Source organism: Emydura macquarii, unplaced genomic scaffold, assembly GCF_026122565.2.
Source record: "Emydura macquarii macquarii isolate MOO-44397 ecotype Brisbane River unplaced genomic scaffold, CSIRO-AGI_Emac_v2 contig_1253, whole genome shotgun sequence".
In the NCBI taxonomy this organism is placed as follows: Eukaryota; Metazoa; Chordata; order Testudines; family Chelidae; genus Emydura; species Emydura macquarii.
Window position 1 is genome coordinate 63,583,880 of NW_027131390.1, and position 23,268 is coordinate 63,607,147.

At 40.6% G+C, this 23,268-nt stretch overlaps 1 protein-coding gene across 4 annotated transcripts in view; it reads right to left on the reverse strand.

The window, feature by feature from the left end:
* GLS (glutaminase) overlaps positions 1 to 23,043 on the reverse strand; it is a 116,097-nt gene extending 93,054 nt beyond the window's left edge. For 3 of the 4 annotated variants that reach the window (XM_067549008.1, XM_067549007.1, XM_067549009.1), the window contains exons 1-5: positions 22,690 to 23,043; positions 13,062 to 13,158; positions 11,374 to 11,495; positions 4,181 to 4,310; positions 2,439 to 2,518 (exon numbers count right to left, since the gene is read on the reverse strand). In XM_067549008.1, the coding sequence (XP_067405109.1) occupies positions 2,439 to 2,518; positions 4,181 to 4,310; positions 11,374 to 11,495; positions 13,062 to 13,158; positions 22,690 to 22,979 (719 nt within the window). In that variant the 5' untranslated portion in view covers positions 22,980 to 23,043. Of the gene's footprint in view, positions 1 to 2,438; positions 2,519 to 4,180; positions 4,311 to 11,373; positions 11,496 to 11,905; positions 11,944 to 13,061; positions 13,159 to 22,689 lie in introns of those variants that run through there. The other variant, XM_067549010.1, reaches the window with a different exon arrangement.
* Positions 23,044 to 23,268: the final 225 nt, after the last annotated feature.

Consider the following 23,268-nt stretch of genomic DNA (forward strand, 5'->3'; position numbering starts at 1 on the left):
GATGAGCTCCCTGGCTGCTTCAAATGTCTCCGGGTGGAGAGTAACCGAATGTCCTCCACCTCCTCATCCAGCTCCCTGGAGGGGGGAATAGTTGGCACTGGACTCGACGTACCCCTCTCCAGGGCTGGAATCAACGGTGCCACAGTTCTAGGAGTAATGCTCAAGTTACCCGACGCGGGGCTCACTACACTATCTCCCTTATGCCCCGATGATTTCACAGTGGGCGAGCGACTCCTGTCCAACTTCTTGTGCCTCTTCCTCGGGACTGGGGAATGGGAGCAGTGCCGAGTACTCTCCATTCTCGGTGCCAGCGACTCCTTACAGTGCCGAGGGTCTCGAGTACTTGAGTCCTTCCTCGGCACCAGGTCATGGACAGAGGCTGGGGCGCTTCTAACTGATGCCAAAGCACTGGGTGCCTGCTTCAGCAGGCTTGGAAATGGTCGAAGAGTTGCCTCCATCAGGAGGAACTTTAACCTCTGGCTCCTCTCCTTCTGGGTACAAGGATGAAATCCCCTGCAAATTTTGCACTGGTCTTTCCCCAATATAACTTAAGGCATGTGGAGTGCGGGTCACTCCTTGGCATGGGGTTCTTTCACTCCTCACAGGGTTTGAATCCAGGGGACCAAGGCATGCCTCAGTCCCTGGATAAACAGACTGATCCCTTAAGGGGATCTGCCTAAACTACCTACCTAACTACTAACAGTTCTTAACTGCCTACTATTAACGCTAATTGAACTATTTACAGGTACGAAGTTGAAGCACTAGGAGAAAAGAAACTCTTGCTAAGCAAGAGGTGATGGATTCCAGCCAACCATCATAGGAGGTAAGAAAGAACTGAGGAGGCGGAGGATCAGCAGGGCTTTATATGGAGTGCTATGGAGGCAACCCTAAAGGTACTACGGGGGGGGGGGAACCTTCTGGCAACCATGCATGAGGCGTGGGCACACCTAAATGGAACTGACATGAGCAAGCACTTGAAGAAGAAGAACTAGACTTAAAGGGCTCAAGAGCTTTCCAGCTTTATTTTTTTTCCCCTTCATAGTATATGTAAAGTATTTTAAAATTATAAAAATATCTAAGGTGATAGTGAAATGACCCTAAACCAATGCTCTTGGCAAGCTGCCATGAGGCATATCTCTAATGATGCTACAGTCAACTATCCTGTTCCCTTGGGACATTCAAGCATCCCTAAATAGTGGTATTGAACCCTTTTTGTTATTAGAGAAAAGGACAGTTCAAATCACTGGCGATCATGCAGACAACAGTTATATCCAGACCAGCGTATACTCCTATGAGAGAAATTTTCATTTCATAAATATGAAACATAGATCTCGTTAATTTATGTCAGTATCTGCATATTCATTTCCTTTTAAAAGACAGATATGAAAGATCTCCATGGCTTCCATCAGCACAAACTTAAAGCTATACAATATGGGGGGAAAGGTGAGGGGAATGCCTAAAAAAGACTAACATTATACCAGCACTACAGAGCCAATTCTGGCATAGCCCATTAGTGTAGACTACAGAGTACACTGACAAAAAAGTTTTTCTCCCGATATAGGTACATCACCTCCCTGAATGATGTTAGTTATGCCAGCAGAACCACTCTTCTACACTAGTTTTGTCAGCATAGCTATGTCTCTCGGAAATGAGTTTTCTTCACACCCCTAATGGATATAGCTACGCTAGTATAAGTTTTAAATGCAAGTGAAGCCTAACAAGAGCCTTAGAGTATACAACAAACACTAGTTATAGAAGGAGTTTCAACAGTTTTGAAGCCAGAGTACCCTTAAAATAAGCCTCACGTGTTTTTCAGCTTAACACTGGTTAAGTGGTGTCAACCCCCATCCTCATATCCTCCAGTAAGGATCAATTGTGAATTTCCAACTACTTGATTGGCATGGGTGAGAGAGGAAACGAAGGACTTTCTGGAACTATTTTCAGTAGATTACTAACTTATGGTGTAATATGGTGTTGAACCTTACCAAAACTGTCATGCTAACCCATGGGAAGGTTAGTCCTTTGTCATAATTAATATAGTCCAATTTCAGAAGTGGAGGGGGTTTCTCAAAAGATAGCTACTATCAAAGATTGGCTGTAAAGCGGACATATTTGGGATGCAATCTTCATTGCTAGCTATTAAGAGCAGCAGTCATCTATGTCCAACTATCGCAGCTGAAAACTCATTTAGCTATTACTGAAATTCATTCATATGACCATACCCGAATGCTACTGTCAGGGATGATGTATTGTCAAACATCGAAAGACAAGCTCTGTTGGCTATTGCCACCAAGTAAAATGAAGTGGTTTCTACTATATGGCCAATACCAATAAAACTTCACTGAGCCATAAAACATCACAATTAGAGAGCTCTGTTCCTGTTGCCGTAGTTTAAGTTATACCAATAGTGAAAATCTTAAACATGCTAAAAAATATACCTCTGTCCATCCACTGTGCAAAGTGACACTCCCCACAAATCAGGGCTGAACTTGGCCAGTTGTGGAATATAATCAGCAACCTAACGAAAATATGAAATGAAATTATACAGTTCAATATATTGTTAAAATGTTTATTTTCATTATTAAGAAATATACCATAACAGGCATAAATGTCTGTGGATATTATGCTGTGGAATATAGCATATTTCATTTCTCTGAATTGCTTGTAAGGTACAGATTTTATTCAGATAATCGGGAGTTCAGATAAACAAGAAGGCAGCCTCACATGCCAATCCCACCAGCAGTCTCCCTTACAGTCAGAAATCGCTGTACAGGGAATAAACTTTACTGTTCTTATTGCACACATGTAGTGACAACAAGGCAGCAGACTCCCTAGTACCTAGGATTCTGCTGTGGCTGCTCAGTGCACGCAAGACCCAGCACTAGCTCCTGCAGGTCACCTGAGAAGCAGAATGGAGGCTGCACTGAAGAAGGAGAGGGGCACCTTGGTGCTGCATCATCCAGGGCCAGAGCTATGACAACAGCCAGGTGAAGAGCAACTCCACAGGGGAGGTATCAGGAGGAGTCAAGGGGGCAGTGGAATGGGTTATGCATTACCAGCAGCTGGACAGAGGGTTGCACCGAAGATTGCAAGCATGCTTTGTTTTAGGAGGGGACAGGGAAGGGATTCAAATAATGCAGAAGTTTGGATAATAGGGTTTCCAATAAACAGGAGCATACTGCATGTGAGATATGCTGAGTGACTAAATTACTGTGCCCGCAGTCACAGATCAAATCCAAAACCTTACTGGAAATTTACAGAAAAGTATTTTCCAGTGACCTACAACAACCTTCAAGCTTGGTCTAGTAGGAATTCACATCCAAACTTACATGCACTCAGAGTCTTCGAATTATAAGCATAATTAATTTGAAACAAACAGTTGTTTTCAAAAAATCATGTAAACAAAATGAGTGAAAGCAATGGATTAACTGCAGTAGGTATTGATAAATATACAATTTCCTCCCCACAGCTATGCCAGGGTCTCTCACAAGGTGTCCCTAAATGATTTATTATCCAAGACCTAGAGGTCTCTTGCAGGTAAGTCTAATGTGCCAAATCATGTGGCAGTTTTGTAATTTATACAAAGAATGAGGAAACACCACCACTAATTTTTCACTTGCTGGTCCAAGTCAGAATTTAAACTCAGTTCACAAGACATAAAAAGGCCAGCGTACTAACCCACACCTACTACCTCACCAAATTAAAATCTTTTAAATATATATTATATAATTATGTTTATATGTTCACAGACATGAGTTAGCTCAGAACCCTTGAGCAGCAAACCAGTATTTACATGACTTTATTAAGAAATCTCTCTAATTAGAAGAAAACCCAGAGTTTGGTTAATTTCCAAAAAATCATTAAAAGCTTGGTGATGCTTTCAGATGTTGAAAGCACATCAAACCATGAGACTATACTACATATAATGCCGATTGGGTTAATTTAAACCAAAAAAAAAAAAAAATACTAGGTTGCAAGAGCTCAAAAAACCTCTGCAATGGATTCTAGTCTCCTCCCAGCCCTAAAACAATCTTCTTTATATATAAATATACCATATAATATAAATATATAAAATAAATAATTGGCTCCACTTCAACAAACCGTGGCTCTCTCTTTTAGGCTGGGCAGGTGTTTGAAGGGAAAACAGAAAAATGAAACACCACCCTTACAAAGAAATTACCTGTCCTCCAGACTGTTTTTTAGCGCTTTCATACAGCTCATCAATGTGTGAAGTAAATGACATAAAATCTGGAATGACGAACTTTCGCCTGAAGGCCTGAGTAAGCAACACAATATTGCTTTGTACACACCTGTGGAATGTAAGAAAATTGTCATGTTAAGTAAATATTTCCACTGACTTATTTCTCTCAGAGGACTATCAAAGGGCCAAACCTGCAGCCCTTGCTTATGAGTAATCCCACTGAAGTAAACGGCATTATGTGCATGAGTAAGGGCTGGATGATTGGGCCCTTAATTCTTCTTACAGGCATAAAATATTCTTTATTAGAAAGCAGCTTCCATTCCACAAAGGTATAGGGAAATTTTTAATTAATTATTTACAGCAGTTGAATTCTAGTCCATTTTATTCTTTAATTATTTTAGGCTCTTATTTAAAGTTTCAGCTACCAGAATGCAATGTATTTCCTTTACTTGTATGTGTCCACCAGTTGTATTCAGCCTGCCGCACACTAGGAGTCACCGTGCTCCGTAGGGCTGGCTCCTTCCCTCAGCCCCAGTTCTAATGGATCCTCATTACAAGTTTGTTGATGGAGCAGCAAAAAGTGTCAGGAAGGAGGATGAGAGAAGCAGTTAGAGTGAGGAAGTGGCCATACTCTAGCCCACACTGTGTAAATGCTCTTTTAAAGCCACCTACACATCTTCCTTCAAGCTGCCACCAACCCAGTCCAAAGTACACCTCTCTACTCCCTTGTTCTCACAGGCACCAATGGGTCCTTCCCCACTCATCCCCCAGCAACACTCCCTGTGGTAAATCTGAGGGCCAGGAAGGAGTGGGGCAAGGGAAGTTGTGGTGACTAGGGGCAAGAAGAGTAAAGTGAGCAAGAGAGCAAAACTGGGAGGAAGGATGAGAAGAGGTGGGAGAAAGGGAAAAAACACTGACTAGAGAAAAAAAGAACTTTGAGAAATGCTGCAGGGAAGAAAAAACATGCAACAGCATGTAAATAGATAGACAAGAAAAAAGAAAGAGAACAGACAAGTGAAACATAGTAACTATGTCAGACCTAGCCTGAGAAGACATATGGAGGAATGGGGCAAGAACAGCTCTAGTCCAATGAGGGGAGTGGGTCCAACACAAAAAAGGTTGCAAACTATTGTGACATTTTCATAGAATCAACACACTTTCTATGAGTCTGTTTAAGCTTCTAAAACTGGAGTGCACACACTAAAAATGAGGTTAAGAGTTGCAAGACTTCTGCTCAAAAAGAGATTGCATTCTTCCTACAGTTGATATCACCTAGGGGGATTTCTTCAGAAAAATTAAGACTAAATAATGGTTCAAAATTCTAACATGTTAAGTGGTAATACTTCCAGAAACAGGTCATTTAAATCCAAACACTGAAAAAATAAATAAAATCTACTTCCAAAATATTCTGTACTACAGCATCACTAACAGTTCAAAATAAAGTTGTACGCAACAAAGTTACTGAATAAATCTATTGTCCCCTTACATCCGGGGCACGTTCTCTTTCTGTGAAGTCCCAGTTTGTTGAATCTTCACACTTCGTGAAATTCACCCTAAATTCAACTGACAAGATTGCTTCAAATAGTAGAGGGTACCTCTCTCCAACAGTGAAGGAGAAAGACTAGAGAGTCTCTCTGAAGGACTCCAAAAAGAGTGGTTTTTACTGGTTGTCAACCTGCCAAATTTGTATAAGAGACCTACTTTGTTAGCCTATGTTAATAATCAATTTGCATATACTTCATTACAAACTATGTCAGACTATCTATCCCTTTTTGGTAGATACTCATGTAGTTTTCAGAGATCTATTTCATCTCTATGGGTATGTCTACACTACTAAGTGTAGTCAATTTACTTTAAATCGACTTTTTCACCCACCAAATTGTAGAAGTCGCGTGATCAGACCACGCTCCTTGTGTCGGGCTTTTGCATCTCTACTCACCACGCGTGGGTCAACATTCAAAGCAGTGCACCATGGGTAGCTATCCCACAGTGCAATTAGCTGTAGAGGCCTTTGGGAAGCTTGTCATCCTCCCATGATGCAACATGTTTTCTCCATCTCCCTTTTTGTCCCAAACTGCAAATGCTTTTTCGTGCCATTTTTCTATGCCACGCGAATGCCATTGCCGGAGAGGCATGGAGCCTGCTCAGTTCTGCCCTATCATTGTGAGCATCACAAATACCTCACGGCTTATCCTGCAGTATTTTCAAAGGCGAGACAGGAGCCGCAGCATGGAAAATAGCGATGTTATGGAGGCTGCCCTGCTACAAGCCATAGAGCAAAACAATTCCCGTTTGCTGCAGGCTGTCATGCATCATCTTCAGTCTGCGGAGTGCTGGTTCTGGTCCCAGGAAAGAAGCACAGACTGGTGGGATCACACTGTTATGAAGATATGGATGATGAGCAGTGGCTGCAGAACTTTCGTATGCGAAAGGCCACTTTCTTTAAATTTTGCACGGAGCTGTTCCCAGCCCTGAAGAGCATGAATACTTGCTTGAGACCAGCTCTGACAGTGAAGAAGCGAGTGGCCATTGCTCTGCGGAAGCTGGCAACCCCAGACTGCTACCAGTTAGTTGGGAATCAATTCGGAGTTGGTAAATCCACCAACTGCTATGATGCATCCAACGAAGTGGGTTTCTGCCCACGAAAGTTTATGCCTACATAAATTTGTTAGGCTTTAAGGTGCCACAGGACTCTCGCTGTGATGCAAGTGTGCAGGGCCATCAACAGACTTCTGCTACAAAGGATAGTGACTTTGGGAAACGTGCAGGATATAATGGATGGGTTTTCCACTATGGGGTTCCCAAACCGTGGGGGGCAATAGATGGCATGCATATCTCTATCCTAACACCTGACCACCTTGCCACAGAGTACATAAACCAGAAGGGATACTTTTCAATGGTGTTGCAGGCCCTTGGGGATCACAAAGGACGTTTCACTGACATCAGTGTGGGGTGGTCAGGAAAGGTGCATGACGCGTGCATCTTTAGGAACTCTGACCTGTTCAGTAAGATGCAGGAGGCCACTTCCTTCCCTAACCGAAAAAAATAAATATTGGGGATGTTGAAATGCCAGTAGTGATCCTAGGGGATCCTGCCTACCCCTTGCTCCCTTGGCTAATGAACCCCTACACCGGGCACCTGGACAGTGAGGAGCAGCATTTCAATAACAGGCTCTGGAAGTGCAGAATGGTGGTGGAATGTGCAGTTGGGCATTTAAAGGCCAGATGGAGATGTCTACTCACTAGGCTTGACATCAGTGAAAAGAACATCCTATCACTTATATCTGCATACTGTGTGCTCCATAATTTGTGTGAAACAAAGCGTAACAAGTTTTCCCAGGGTTGGGCTGTGGAGGCTGATAGGCTGGTTGCAAATTTTTAGTAGCCAGATTCCAGCGCTACGCTCAGAGCCAACCATGGAGCGTTTCGCCTACAGGAAGCATTGAAAAATCGGTTTTGCAATGAACCGCAGTAATGTATGTCTGTGCCTCTCTCTTTCCCATCCCCTACCTTTGCACCAGCATCCCCCTCCCTTTCTTTCCCTACCCAAGCTATGAATGAATAAAGACAGATTTTTTTTAAAGCTGCAAAGTTTTATTTATGACCCATTTCAATAGGGAGAAAGGAGGATAGGTTAACATTGTAAAGTGTCACTGTGCAAGCAACTGTGGTTGCATGCAGTTCTTAAAGGGGCTGTCATGTTTTTCTTGCTTGTCTCTACCAGTGTGGACTACAGCACATACTGCACCCTGCTCTGCCTCCTCCTAGAGCATTTGGGGGTGGGGACTGATAAAGTTGGTGTGGAGGGTTTTGGAGGTGCTGCAGAGGGAGTCTGTCCTGCTGCTGTCCTTCCTGGAGCTCTGTCAGATGCCTCAGCATGTCGGACTGATCCCTCATAATATGCAACATCTCCTGTTGCATACCAGCTCCTGTGCTGATCTTTGCCCCACAGACTGATGAGATACAAAACCTCTGGTTGACTCCATGCTGGAGCATGTTCGGGCCATACAGTCACCATGAGCAGTTGAGCTACAGAGCTCTCTCCATGCTGTCCAAACCGGAAATGGTCATCCAAAATTTCCTGTTTACGTGGCCACGTTGCAGTAGAGTGCAAATGTCCAGCGCGGTCACAACAGAGTATTATGGGATACCTCCTGGAGGCCAATGGCGTTGATTTACGTTGCGCTCTGCCTACACTGACACAAATGCGACCCATGGAATTCGACTTCAGCGCTACACCACTTGCAGAGGTGGTTTTATTAGGTTGACTTTTATCGCAATTTAGATTGGCAGAACTTACGTGCCAGTAGATGCATACTTTAGGGGGTCGACGTAAGCGGCGTTACGTCAACCTCTATTGCCAGTGTAGGCCAGGTCTATGACCAGTAACCATCAGAGGCTGTTACCTATTCGAAGGGGGTCCCCGACCTTTGGAAGCAATTAAGTAAGAGCAGTTAAAGCATCTGGGCACTCAGAAAAAAGATATACACCCTCAATGGTTTCAATCCTCAGATGCGCTGTGGCTGGTTTGCACTATCACGATGGTGAGAAGCCTCCCAAGGATTCAAGGTGCGTCTGAACAAACAATCACAAGGCAGCATGCAGATAACATGGAGCTCTGTATTCCACATGGTGTTTCTGTCTTTGGCATAGGAAAGTTTGTAAGTGTGATTTATACCAGGGTGCCCAAACTATGGCCCACAGGCTGTACATGACCCACCAGAGTGTTTCATAAGCCCTGAGTGGCAAGACTCCTGCTGTCAGCTGAAATCTTCTTAAGGTATGTAGAATCTGTTTGGCCCACACAAGGTTGTGCTTAAGTTTATGGGACCCTTCTGTGTAATAAGGTTGAGCACCATTGGTTTATACAACAGGTTGTGTGTTCACCCATTTTGTTCAACATCTTCATTAATGATCTGGAGGATGGGGTAGATTGCACCCTCAGCAAGTTTACAGAAGACACTAAGCTGGGGGGAGTGGTAGATACCCTGGAAGGTAGGGATAGGATTCAGAAGGACCTAAACAAACTGGAGGATTGGGCCAAAAGAAATCTGATGAGGTTCAACAAGGACAAGTGCAGAGTCCTGCACTTAGGAAGGAAGAATCCCATGCACAGCTACAGACTGGGGACCAACGAGCTAGGCAGCAGTTCTGCAGAAAAGGACCTGGTGGTAACAGTGGATAAGAAGCTGGATATGAGTCAGCAGTGTGCCCTGGTTGCCAAGAAGGCTAATAGCATATTGGGCTGCATCAGTAGGAGCATTGCCAGCAGATCGTGCGAAGTGATTATTCCCCTCTATTCGGCATTGGTGAGGCCGCATTTGGAGTACTGTGTCCAATTTTGGGCCCACCACTACAAAAAGGATGTGGAGAAGTTGGAGAGAGTCCAGCAGAGGGCAACAAAAATGATTATGGGGCTGGAGCACAAGACTTATGAGGAGAGGCTGAGGGAATTAGGCTTGTTTAGTCTGCAGAAGAGAAGAATGAGGGGGGATTTGATAGCAGCCTTTAACTACCTGAAAGGGGGCCAGGGAGGATGGAGCTAGGCTGTTCTCAGTGGTGGTAGATGACAGAACAAGGAGCAATGGTCTCAAGTTGCAGTGGGGGAGGGCTAGCTATGTAGACAAACCCTTCTCATGTAGAAGCATCTTATCTTGGCAAGAGGTTTTTTTTTGTTTTTTTTGTTTTTTGTCAGTTTCATCTTATACCAGTTCCCAGAAATAAGCTACATCAGCAAAAGCATTTTTATCAAGTATAACTGCCCTACACGATGGCTTCTGCCAGTAGAGAAATTAAATAAAAAAATCTCATACCCTTACCTAATATAGGATATTTCTATACCTGCAAAGTTTCAAGTGGACACCTGGTTTTGAACATCCACTCATTAGTAACTAGACCAAGCTACTGATTTTTCTGATCAGTCCACATAGTAGGTTTTAACTGCCTAATGATTCATGCCACATTCAAGAAAGTGATCCAGAAGTGAAATGCTTTGTTATTCTGCCTAACCAAATCACTTATTTCCCCAATTCTTCCCATGCTCCAGAAAAACCCATCTATGTTAACATTTCACTTATTTTAACTGAGCAAAGTTGGGAGGAAAGGGAGGAGGAGGAATTACTGCTGCTAATAACATTATTGTTCCCCAACCTGCTCTGTAATAGACCCCAATGACATTTCACAAATGCAAAGAGTGATCGACCCAGCACAAAGAGAAGCAGGAAGTATGTAACACCAACAGAATAGTTGAATTTAAAGTTTTTTGGTAAATATTTTTAAAACTTCTAGATCAAATCTAGTTTTGCCTGCAGAGTCAAAATAGTACAGAAAAAAAAATGAAAAGAAGTTACACTCTACTGTTAACACAAGCCTAGAATCTCATTTCAAGATTTAAGAATTCCCAAGACTGAAAAACTAAATAGCAACAAGTTTACATTCCTTTTTAACATCCAGAATAAACTGAAAATAGGGAAAAGGAGAGAGGTTGGCATGAACTGAATTCATAAATAGTACATTGTTTAGCTAATTTGCTGCAGACATTTTACAACTCTTACACTGCGTAGTCCTGTATCAAGCTTTTCCATAACTAAATCTAGAAAATATGCATGTACACTTGACTGAACCAAATCATTTAGCAGGCCCTATACTATAAAAATGATATAAAAAACCTATCCAATGAATGACAGAGGTTAGTTTTTACCACGTTGTTCAGAAACAGGCACCCAAATTTCATTTATAAATATAGATTCAAACTTAATTCTCTGCTGCATCTTACATTATAGTAATGTTAAATGTGCAGCAAGATTGTTTCATGTGTTCCTTTTCTCAAAAAGAAATTTAGTTTCTGCATCACTAATTAGTGCACAGAAAGTAGCTGATGATTTTAAGAAGAATGGCCTTTTTCGTTTTGTAAGCAATTACTTAAGACAGAGATGAATGATTTTATTCCTTGAGTATCAACATGAGCCTAGCCTGCTATATTTCATGGGATAGTGAAACATTCTCAAATACTAGTTTAAATATAAATTAAATATGGGGGTCTCACTCATTTTCCATCTTAAGTACATATTAGATTTATGCACAGTAGAAATATTCCATGACAGCATGTAACTTAAATAACGCATATGATCTGTATAATGTAACAGCCACATCACAAGTATATAAATATTTTACTTTTTAAAAAGATCTTTGTCCAGCATGACGCCATCTGAGGTCGTTTGAAGAGTTAGTCTTAACATATCCATGCATTCTTTCAACCGTGGATCAGACGTACGCAATCCTGTAGATTTAAGTGCCTATTACAATAAAAAGAAGTCAGAATTACTACAAATATGAAAAATGCCTTTACTGAAAATTCAAATATAAAAATCTCTAGTGCTTAGCCCTATTTGTTCTCCTCTTCCAACAGAAACACAAATCAGCCTACCAAAATTTCATCAAATTATAGATGGGCTCAAAACCGCAGTCTCTTGCCATGTTATCCTTACAACTGGCATCAAAAGACTTCCACAGTTTTAACATCAGTGAATGGATCAGATGGGCCATAACTTGAAGAGGAGATACCACATTGTTGGGGAATTTATGTGGGTGTACAAAAGGACTACTCCCAAGAATATAGTGTTTATCCTTAAATGATAGACACAAAAAACCCTCCAACTGAACCCTTTCAAGTTGCGTGCAGTCTAATGACTATGAAAAGCCTCACCCTGTTCGTAGTCCCTTCAGTAGATCACTGTGATAAGTCTGGAAAAGCAAGGAATGTCACACTAAAAGTTATAGCCCAACATATAACAGAAGTTAATTTCATATTCCTGACTGGTGCTTGCTAAAGCATAACATTTATTATTATAATACCAACTAGCTTTTATACAGAACTTGGGAAGTAGAAAACTCACCACTCATGTTTTAAATCAGCATGTAGAAAATCTTGATTTAATCAATTTTAATCTTGTTTTGCGCATTCAGAATTTTAAGTAATTTTCCTAAAGAAAGGTTGCCTCTCCTTGGTTGGTATCATTTGGTACTTATTAACCAAAAGGATACAGCAAATCTATACACATTTATGTAAATAATTATATAGTTTAAGATTTATTCAGATTCTTAATTTTCACATTTTTATTATGTTACTAAATGCATCAGTCACCATTTTCATAAATGTTTTTTTAAAACTTATTTGTATGAAGTTGCATTCAAATTTGGAATTCACTGAAAAAATGCACAAAGATAGCACTGTAAAATTGTTTTTGTTCATTAAATAACACTACCTTAAATGTGCTGGATGCATTAGAAAAAAGTTTATCAAAACATGTTTTTACACTGAAAACTGATTTACTGAAAAAATGAAATATTAACTGCAGTTAGTGAATTGGACTGTTTCTGTTCATCATGTCCTTTCAGGATTTTAGAACTAGTAGATCTCATTGTGTCACACCTCATTTTTATTTATAGATTGGAACAGGAAAACAAACTTTACTATTTTTCAAGTCCCAATCTGTTTCTCAACTTTGAATTAATAGTTGAATAAAATGAAAATGAATAAACAGAAACAAAAAGATATTCTTTACACCTGCAGAAAAGGCTACCTGTTGTCAAAAGGACTTCCACGTCCTCTGGCTTCAGGTGCTTAGCCAGTGACTTCCACCAGTTCAATGGTTTCACTGTCTTTAGAACGTCAGCATACTTGTACTACTTGATTTTTTTTTAATTTAAATTATTTCACTATAAATAAGTTTTGGCCTTAACACAGGCTGTCATAATTACAAATCTAATTACATAGGTTTAATTTTTAAAAGAAAAATTAATTCCAATTTGAAAAATCTGGGGTTTGTGTGTGTTAGATTTTTATCCACTCTGAAACTTACAGTAATGAACTTATGAACTGGAATTTTTTCTTGCCCTTCTGCAATAGTATAGAACAGCAAATCTTCCAAGCTAGGCAAGAGACCTTGCTTCATCTTACTAAGAATAAAAAGAAAGTCACAGAAAAGTTAGTGCACATGCATTATTTACAATTTATTCACCCTTAAAAAAGCAGTGTAGACCAATTCTGCTACTAGAGAACTTGGGAACATTTACAGAACAGTCATTTCAAAATTTAATTCAGCTTTCACCAAAAATAATTGATATGTTAAAGTAGCAGCATATTTGGTTTTCTTTTTACTGTAGTTAAGATGTTCAACAGTTTGCATTAATGGTATTATAATCAGTTTTGTATATGGCAATAAATTCAGAAATGAAGAAAGAGATACAAATATTCATTCAATGTCACTTTGTGAAACTGCTACATTACATCTTCCTGTTCATGAGGTTCTGTAGCATGAGAATGCACATGGACAAAAATCTTGCATCACTTGTATTTACAAGAAGATCAAGTTAAAGCCTAATATTAGGGGGACAAAGGGAAACAAGAGGCACAAATTTTGTTTTGTTCACAAGGCTTACTTCCACCCTTGAAATCACAAGCAGGCTGCTCACTATCTTCAGGGGGAATTACACATGCAGAAGGGCAGAATTTGCCTCAAGATCATAAAGACCTGCTTACCTAAATGTAAATAAGATATTGGTTTTCACTGTAAGAACAAATATGTGCACAGTTTCATAGCCTTCATTCTTTTTCTCATCTCACACTGTCCCTGAACACATACATCAGGATGAATCTTAAAAATCTTTCAAATATTTAAACTCCAAGAGAAATTAACATAACAAAAAGTAACTGCTAGAAAATTCTTACAACCACAGAAATTACCATACTGGATCAGACCAATGATCTAACCCAGTAACCTGTCTTCAACAGTGGCCAGTGCCAGATGTTTCAGAGGAAGGCGCAAAAATCCCATGGTAGGAGAATTATGAAGTAACTGGTCTCTGTGGAAGTTCGTTCCCTACCCCATCAAATAGCAGTTGGCTCATGCCTGTAAGCACAAATTTATATCCCTTTTATTTTATTTTTTAATTCTACCTCCTAGGTATAATATCCTAATGCTGCTATGAATGCTTTCATTATTCCTACACGTCTAAATGGTTTTTGAATCCTAATCAGCTCTTGCCATCAATTACATGTTATGACAAGTTAATTAAAGAGAAGAAATTTTTTTTAAAAACACAATGCTTTATCAGTTTTATATCTGTGGGTTTTAAACTTTATTCAATTTTCTCTTATTCTTGTATTATGAGAGGGGATAAATAGGAGAGCCAGATTTACCTTCGCTAAACTACTCATTTTGCACACCTCTTACCCTGTCTCCTTGCCTTTCTAAACTGATATTTCTCTGTTGTTTCACCCTCAATGCAATGCTACAGGATCAGTTCTGAAAGAGGAAGTAAGTAGCACAATGAAGTTTGTTTCCCTCCCAGCAACTCCCCAAATTCTATGATGAAGGTTAAATACCAGAACAGTAAGTCTTTCTTGAAGCTTCACAATGTCACCTCCAATAGTATGCCAGGAATTTCAGGTTTAGAGTCAGCTTTTCATATTCTGCTCTCTGGACTGGCACTGTAATAGATTGCTGATGCTCTACCTGACAAACCTACATCTCAGTAATGTTAGGAACAAAGTTACAATGGGCTTCAGATCATTTTTCTTTTTCCCCATTAGATCGTCTCGTATATGCTTTAGTTTTCTTTTAGACTTATTTTTAACTTAAAATCAGTGCTTTCTGTGTTTGACAAATTTAGTACAAAATAACAGAGCATTACTACTGACAGCTTCTAATAAAGATTACTTACCATTCTGCAAGTGGCAGTTGTCTTACTGTTTTAACTTACTCATTAAAAACAACAAGTGCATAAATTTGTAATTTGAAAACAGTCTTTAAATTAGTTACTATATTGTCATCTATGCAAGTCAAATTCTTTCCTGAAAATGAAAACCTTCATATAAACAAGCAAAACTGATAAATTATTGCCTAGTCATGAAAGCTCTTTCACAAGACTATCAAGAATTCTCTGAGTTATATGGAAAGATGACTTGCAGGATCCAGCCCTAAGACTGCAATAATAAGTGTTGCAAATAGTCACGTAAACAAGTAAAACTATACAGATCCAAACTTAAAGAAATTCAATATCAGCAGAAACTATTTCAATGGAAGGTCAGCTTACTCATTAAAAATTAATAGAGAATCAATAACCTAAATATATTTAATCCTACCCTTAATTTTAATGATGGGCTTCATATTACATTTTCCTCCCCACTACCCTAATCAGCAGTACAAATAAGATTTCCTATCTCTCTGATTTATTTAAAACACTGTACTTACTCATACACTAAGAACAGACGATGACTTGTAAACTAACAGAGCTATTACTGTTTCTTTTCACTTCAGAAAATGAACATTATTTTAAAATGATGCAATGCTAGCTAGTGTCCAGACAGGCTGGCAACTCAATGAAAACCAATACTTGCAACTATACCAGGAAAGTTACAGAATGTTCTTCGATGTCTTCCCTGGCACACTTTGCATCTTCATAAATCCCATTCACTTAGCTTCTGAAAAGACTATTTCCAGACTTCAAAATATTATACACTGTTAAAATTATATAATTCTGCATTTCAATAACCCAAAGAACTCAATTTCTATTTCATATATTTTAGAAGTTACAATGCTATGCATATTCGAATGTCTACAGTCACCATCAACTTTTGCCCCTCTTACAAAGTTTCAGTGAACTTCCCCATGAACTTTCTGAATTATATACAATGTTTCTGTTGGCACAAAAAAATGTTGATTTCTGGAAATTTGAAATTCAGATTTGAATGTTTGCTATCACTTGGTTAATGTATACACTCACAAAAATGTTAAAGTGTTAGAAAAGAGCTGAAACCTATGAATCTGCTCTATCACAAGCTTTATAATTATGCCCCAGGAAACTGCACCTGTTCTATTTATATCAGTGCAGATTTATGCCCTTAAATGTTGAAAATACTTGACATAAATTCTCACCCCTCATTCATATCATTTATACTTGTATTTTCTTAAATCAATGTATGCATTTCACAAAAGAAGGTTTAAAAAATTTCCCATCATATCTTTCACATCTGTTGCTGTTAAATCAAGCTTACTGACTCAATATTTAACAATATATTTGCACCAGCTGCCAAAGCAAATGAGGCTGCCTATTCTACATTTACAGAAAATGCTTTGTCAAATGGACTACCTTTCAATAAAGTTTATCAGTTAAAACTGCAGGATAAGCTTTTGCCCTATTTATCAGGTCAATATCGTTAGTACATAACATTTGCTTAACCTAAAAGCAATGTTTTAACACTGTAACACACTTAGCAAAAAAGTGTTATTCAGCATATGTTGCATAAAGCTAAGATACTGAAGTGAAGGGAACGTGCTATTGCCATAGTTAGCTTAAAGTGGAAATGCCAATTTATTCTCTGCTTTATGGTTTATACCGTATTCTGAAAAACAAGGAAAAGTGTAGGAGTAAATTAATTTGAGGCAAGAAAGAGTAAACAAGATTTCACAAATACTGTTCTATGGGCTGGAATAATGGAGGTTGCCGCACATTGCCACTTAATGTAAAGGTTCTAGGACACAAGAACCATGTGAGCAAGGATTTAGCCACCCATACCTCAAGCTTCCCCTTATGTTCCCCTCTGCTCCAGTACACAGCTCACCTACAAACCCACAAAGCTGTTCACAAGAGTAAATTTCACACTAAATTAATAGATTATGTTTTTAAGTAGAAAACTAAGGTATCAAATGTAAATGATTTTTGTCCTAGAAGGTATGCCTACACTGCAATTACACAACTGTGGCTGGCCTATGCCAGCGCACTCGGGCTAAGGGGCTGGGGCTAAGGAGCTGTTTAACTGTGATGCTGATATTTAGGATTGGGCTGCAGCCTGAGCTCTGGGACTCTCCCACCTCACAGAGTCCTACAGCCCAGGCTCCACGCCGAGAATTTACATTAAAATTAAACAGCCCCATAGCCCAAGCTTGAGTCAGCAGGCACAGCCCAAGCGCAGGGTTTTTAAGTGTAGTGAAGACATAGCCATAGACACCTACCTACTAGGAAACTGACTGAGACTATCGATTCATTTCACATTGGATGCTCCACTCACCATCAAATGGTGTTTAACTTTCTTGTCATTACCACTAGCAATCAGACAAACAATGACCATAGCCATGAGGGAACTTCCTTATGAAAAGATTGGTACTGTTTACTTTGAAGAGGAAGTGGATAAGAGAGGGGCATGATAAAGGTTTATAAAATAATGAATAATGTAAATGAACTGGTATGAATTGGTCTCTTCCAGTCACCTGTGCATAATTCAAGAACAAGGAGGTCACAGCAATTGAAAGGTTGTAAATTTTAATTTGATAAAATACCTCTTCCACGAAAAGTATAGTTAGCAGCATATGAAACTTGTAAGCCTCATGATATTATATATTGTTAGAATTTAGCAGGATTCAAAAGAGGACTAAATATGTTTATGCATTCAGAGAGATGTAGTAGTAAAGACATTTTAAACAAACCCCACACCAAAAATCAAGAGTTTTGGAAGGGTTCAAAACTTGCTATTTGAGGGCATGAGCCAGTTTCTAACTGATGGGGGTTCCCTTTACACCTACCAACCATAACTGTTTTTTGCACCTTCAGTACTGACCACTCTCAGATACCGGATCAAATGAACCACTGGTCTGTACCTGTATGGCACTTTCTATGTAACCTGGACTGGACTTGAAAAATAAATCAATTAATTAAGGATACACTACAGTCTCAGAGTCTAATCCCACCTTTAAAACCATCATCACCAGTACACCAGCCTTGAAAATTATAAAAGCACTTTAGTACAGAGCCTAAGAAACTATTTTATTGCATTTCAGAATCATAAACCAGTGTCCTGGGTCGGGCTATTGTGAACTACCTACATCTTTAAGTCAGCTCTGCTTCGGGTGTTTTGGTATTTTTAAAATAAACGTAGGAAAGACCACTTTATGCATAAATTATGTCAATATTTCATTTTCTTTCCACTTTCTTTCTACAATACAAGAGGTAGGAAGAATCATGTACTATTATGCTGAAAACAGAATTCAAGAAAACGGTACCTCAGAACATTCAGGCTGAAGCGCACAAGTCTTGGAAATACTGTTTTTGGCTGTAGTCTGAATGACTAAAACAGTCACTGCAATTTCTGCAGATTCTTGTACCATAAAAATATCAGTACATCAAAAATTTTTTACAGCTGCTTCACATACAGCCCAGTTGTCTCAAATGTACACTTCTGCCACAAATAAAATGTTTTTTTCCTAGTTTTACAAATAGGAACTTATACAAAAACCTAAAAGAAAGTATTGCCCAGTCTACCACAGGAAAAGATTACAAATTAACAAGCAGAGAAACTATGTATGTTTCTAACATGAAAGAACTTATCCATCTATTTCTGAAAGAAGTTCTCTGTTTCTAGAGTACAAAGATTGAAAATTATATATGATATACAAAAAACTATATTTCAGAAAGTTAAGATTACAAAGTCAATACTCCAGTTACAAAATGCCAAATTTACAGTTGGTCAACCTTAATTTTGGCCCCTTGTGCATCTGTCCTGTGAATGAATGAGGCAACGATCTTGTGGAAAAAAAATAATGTGATTAAGTAATCAGAGTATCATATAGTGTATATATGCATAAAAGGGGCAAATTAAGGTTGAACAGGCACCATAAATTTGGCATTTTCTAAATTTCAAGTGCTTGGCCTAAATAACTTTCTTTTAACGGAATTGTTTTAATATGTAATTTCCTAAGCAGTCTTCACACACACTCATTCTAAACCTTCAGCCCTGCACAACCAACTGCTCCCACTTGAGCTACATAATGAATAAAAACTTCAGAATAACAGTCTTCTGCTCTTGTCAGCTAAAGAGGGAATGCACAAATAGATTCAGGGATGGATGTAAAGAATTGCAGCTCTCCCCACCACCCAGGAGTTGGAAGAGCTCTGGATCCACATGATGCCATCCCTGAACGTGAAGAGGAAATGGAGAGTAAGACTAATGGCACTTCTACCTACCCCAACGAGGACTGGGAAGGAGGCAGCTGTGTCTCAGGCACTAATAGTAATCGTCAAGGGCAGAATCCAAATAATATAAACAAAATGAGTAAGGTTCCACTATTGCCTGTCCCTCCTAGGAAGGGCAAGGTAAGGATAAAAACTGTGGACCAGAACATAAATTTGAGATAGAAGCTTTGTTGATTTTTTAACCCAAAAGGAAAGGAGAGAAGCACCATAAACAAACTGGTGGTAAGCACGGAGAACCCACTGACATTCAATAGCACCAATGGATTTCTATTTCCAAGGCTTACTTTTATAGAAAAAGTTTTGATTAAACACTGACACATACAAGTTTAATTAAAGTTTGTAAATTTCACTGAGCCCTTACAAACTTTGAAAACTGCTAACTCTAAAATTAACCACTCAAGATTGAGGTTAACTAGAGAAATAAACAAAAAAATTCTCCTCTAATAAAACATACATGACAAATTTCAGGTGGAACACAGACAGGGTGGTATGTGTGGGTGAGGGGCAGGAGGTCAACACAGGGACTGTAAAAGTTATATCCTTAATTACAGCATGCTATTCAGAGCTTGAAAATGCACTAACACTGAAATATAGTAAGAAGCCAACAATGTATGATTTTTTGCATAATTTAAGCTTCCACTTAAAAGAAATTAACTTTCTATACTTTCAGTTGCAATGAATGAAATGACCCTTTGAATGTGAAGAGTGTAAAATAATGCAGTGGTTTTCTTGAGTCTCCGGACAAGTCCGGTGACACAGCTGCTGCTCATAACTTTGCAAAAGAAGAGCAGCTGAGTGATAATGAATGCTAAAGATTCCACTCCTGCCCAAAGGAGCATGAAGCGTCAATGTTCTTTGCTTATTGAATTATATAGAAATATTTCAAGCCAAGTTCAGTATGCTTGGGATGCTTGTTGAAAAGATCAATCTTTTGAAATCATACATTAAGGAATTCCCAACTGGAAGCATCCAGCACTGAGCAGTTCGGCCGAAAAGTTGTGTGAATTCCAACACTGCCTGCTCAACTGGAAAAAAGGTATTTGCCAACTGGTTATTTATTTATAACCCAGTGCATAATGTCTGAGTTTTGGTCATTCTAAGAAACTACTCTCTGCATATTAAGCACTAAAGCTTGAAGATCAAGTATTTACTGACCAAGTATTAGGTACATTCATGCTTTGAAAAAAACAAATGAATGATTTTTAAAATAGGGCTTGTGATTTTTTTGCTCTATGTGTCATCAATTAGTAATTAGAAATTTTATTATTTACAATTTTTGCTAGTAAATCGCAGTGCATTGGTACAGGTTACAAAGTGAAGTTGTAAAATAATATAACTACTCTGGAAATAATCTACAGACAAAAATGAAGAATTCAAGTTAGAGAGTTGGATGCTGCCCCTTCTGCATTTGTAACCATAAAGCATGGGTTTCTAATTGAAATATGAAATATATTGACATTAAAGTTCAACAATTCTATGAACTACATTTATTAAGAACCTTAATGGAAATAAATGTTACATTAATTTATATTTAATCATTCATTAAACTATATGCACAAAATGTACCATGCATACACACTGTGCATATATGAATTATAAAGAAATGTCATGTGCCCAGCTTTGGGGATGACTTGCCCTCACACAAGCCAAAGACCAGAGAGAAAGAGAGGTAACACACAGAAAGCTCTGAAGAGCAGAAGGGGAAAGCAGAGAAAAATCTCTTTCAGCAGGTTGAAGGGGTGGAACTTCACATTTGCAAGACCAATACTAGCTAAAGTCTGATATGAAAGATGGAGCCCTTCAGAGAGACATGTATCTTCTCCCTTCCCAGCAACCCGGGCAGTTATGATGTGCACAAGTTTTTTAATGAATGTGTTGTTCCCTAGACCTTAATATTAGAAATCCCACTCCTGTGTGTTTTGCATCCTTTTCTACCTAGAAAGTTTAGCCCAGAGAGTGATAAATTTTAAGCCGTCAAACATTAAAAGGAGCTTAATGAAATCTGCTTTTGGCTGCTGTCTGTCGTTATCACTTCTCCATCCTCATACAACCATGAGATCAAGAAATAAATCAGGATCCATCCACCTCCCTAGTCCCATGGGCACACGCCATGGAAGTCACTGTAAATATGTGTAAGGCACATTCTCATTAATTCTACCTTCACTAATTACAGGTTGGACACCAGAAAATCTAATGGTTAACCCACCAGATGTAGCAGTGTAATTTAGGACACCACTGTAGGACTGCCAATACAGGACTAGACTACAGAGGTTACCTTTAATAATTAGTACAAGAAGTATATAACTTTACATCTAACACATCTATTCACACAAAATACCATTCTAATGGAAAAAAAACACTAATACATATCGTCTGATCTGAACTGAAATTTGTATTTTCAGCTCAACAGCACTATAGTTCTTTTTACAGACAGATATGCAAGTATCTCCAAGTCAAGCAGTCAGTACAGTCAAGACTATCACTGTACAACGGTCTCCAGTATATAGCAGCAACTATTTCCCCAGGCTGTGTATTGATATAGTGACGTCCCTCCTACTCCCTATTTGGATTGCAGCATAGTTTACAGGCCATAAAAAAATTGCATGTTCATAATCTACTGAATCCTGCTGAAATTTGCAGATGCAATGTACTGCACTTCAATATAGAAAGACCCATTAGACCCTTATTTTTAATATTTAGAATTAAAGAAATTTGCATCATTCAGAATATAAAGCCTGCACGGGAACAATTTGGAGATTTTTGACTTGACGTTGCTATACACCGCAATAGATCTGCAGCATTTATCTGCTGCCACCCTGACGCAGCGAGAGAGATACGCAATACACAAAGGAGATCATAAAACAAAATGTATTTAAATACTTCTACTCTCTGCGACGTGTACTTTTTACTTTGCGGAAGAGCGGGCACCGAAGGTGGGGAAGGAAAGACGAGGCAGAGTCTGAGTCGGAGATTTCCCTGCCTCCGAGGAGCTCACCCTGTCCCTCCGGACAGCGACACGCCAGGTCTGCCCGGCGATCATCACCGACTCCCGCCCCCCGCAGCGGTCCTGATAAGGCCGGACTGGGAGCCGCTCTTCCGGCTCTAGAGTCTCATGCAGGAGAGGTAGGTACATCCCCCAAGCGTGCCCGACCTGCCTCAGCAACAGCGCACAGCGGCCTCGCCCAGCCCAGCCCTCTCCGGCGGGCCTCGCCTCGCCTCGCCTCACCCCTGCAGGCAGATCCCCAGCCCCAGAGCGCCCACACACACGAGCCCTCGCCTTCCCGCTGCGGGGAGGGCCCGCGAGGGGGGGACCCGGCTCCGCTCAACTCCGCGAGCAGGGAGGAGCCGCGCACACGGCGCGGGCAGGCCCCGCCGCCGGCGGCATCTCCCCGCCCGGTGAGCGCCCCGCCCGGGGCCGCCAGCCTCAGCCTCCCGCTGCCCCGGCCCCCGGAGACTCACTTGTCCCCCCCGCCTCCGGCCAGCTCCTGGCCACCGTTGTGGTTGTTGTTGTTGTCGGCGGGCGGCGCCCTGGCGGACGGCGGCCCCTTGCCCGGCTCCTGCAGGGCCCCCTCCGAGCGAGTGCAGAGGCGGCGGGTGGCAAGCGGCAGCGGCCCCGGGCGGGGGCCTGAGAGCGAACCGGCGGCCAAGGCGGCCGCAGCGAGCGGGGCCGGGAGCCGCCTGAGCGCGGCCCCACCGGGCTGGCTGAGCCGCAGCAGCTCCCTGAGCAGCGAGGAGCCGCACAGCCGCATCCTGCCGCGCCGCTTCCCTCCGCCGAGTGCTGCTGCTGTGTGAGGGAACGCGTGAGTCAGTCAGTCCCAGCCACCACAGCAGCCGGCGAGCCAGCTCGGGCGGCCCCGCCTCGCCCCGCCCGGCTCTACCCGATTGGCTACCGCCGACTAGCTGTCAGGCACTTTGCCAGCCCATTGGCCGCAGGAGACGCCACTCACAAGTTGACCCGCCCCGCCGCAGAGACCAAACCCGAAGCTGTGGCGCACTTGGCGTCTAAGGCTGCTTCGTTGCACTCAACGGCCCGGCCAG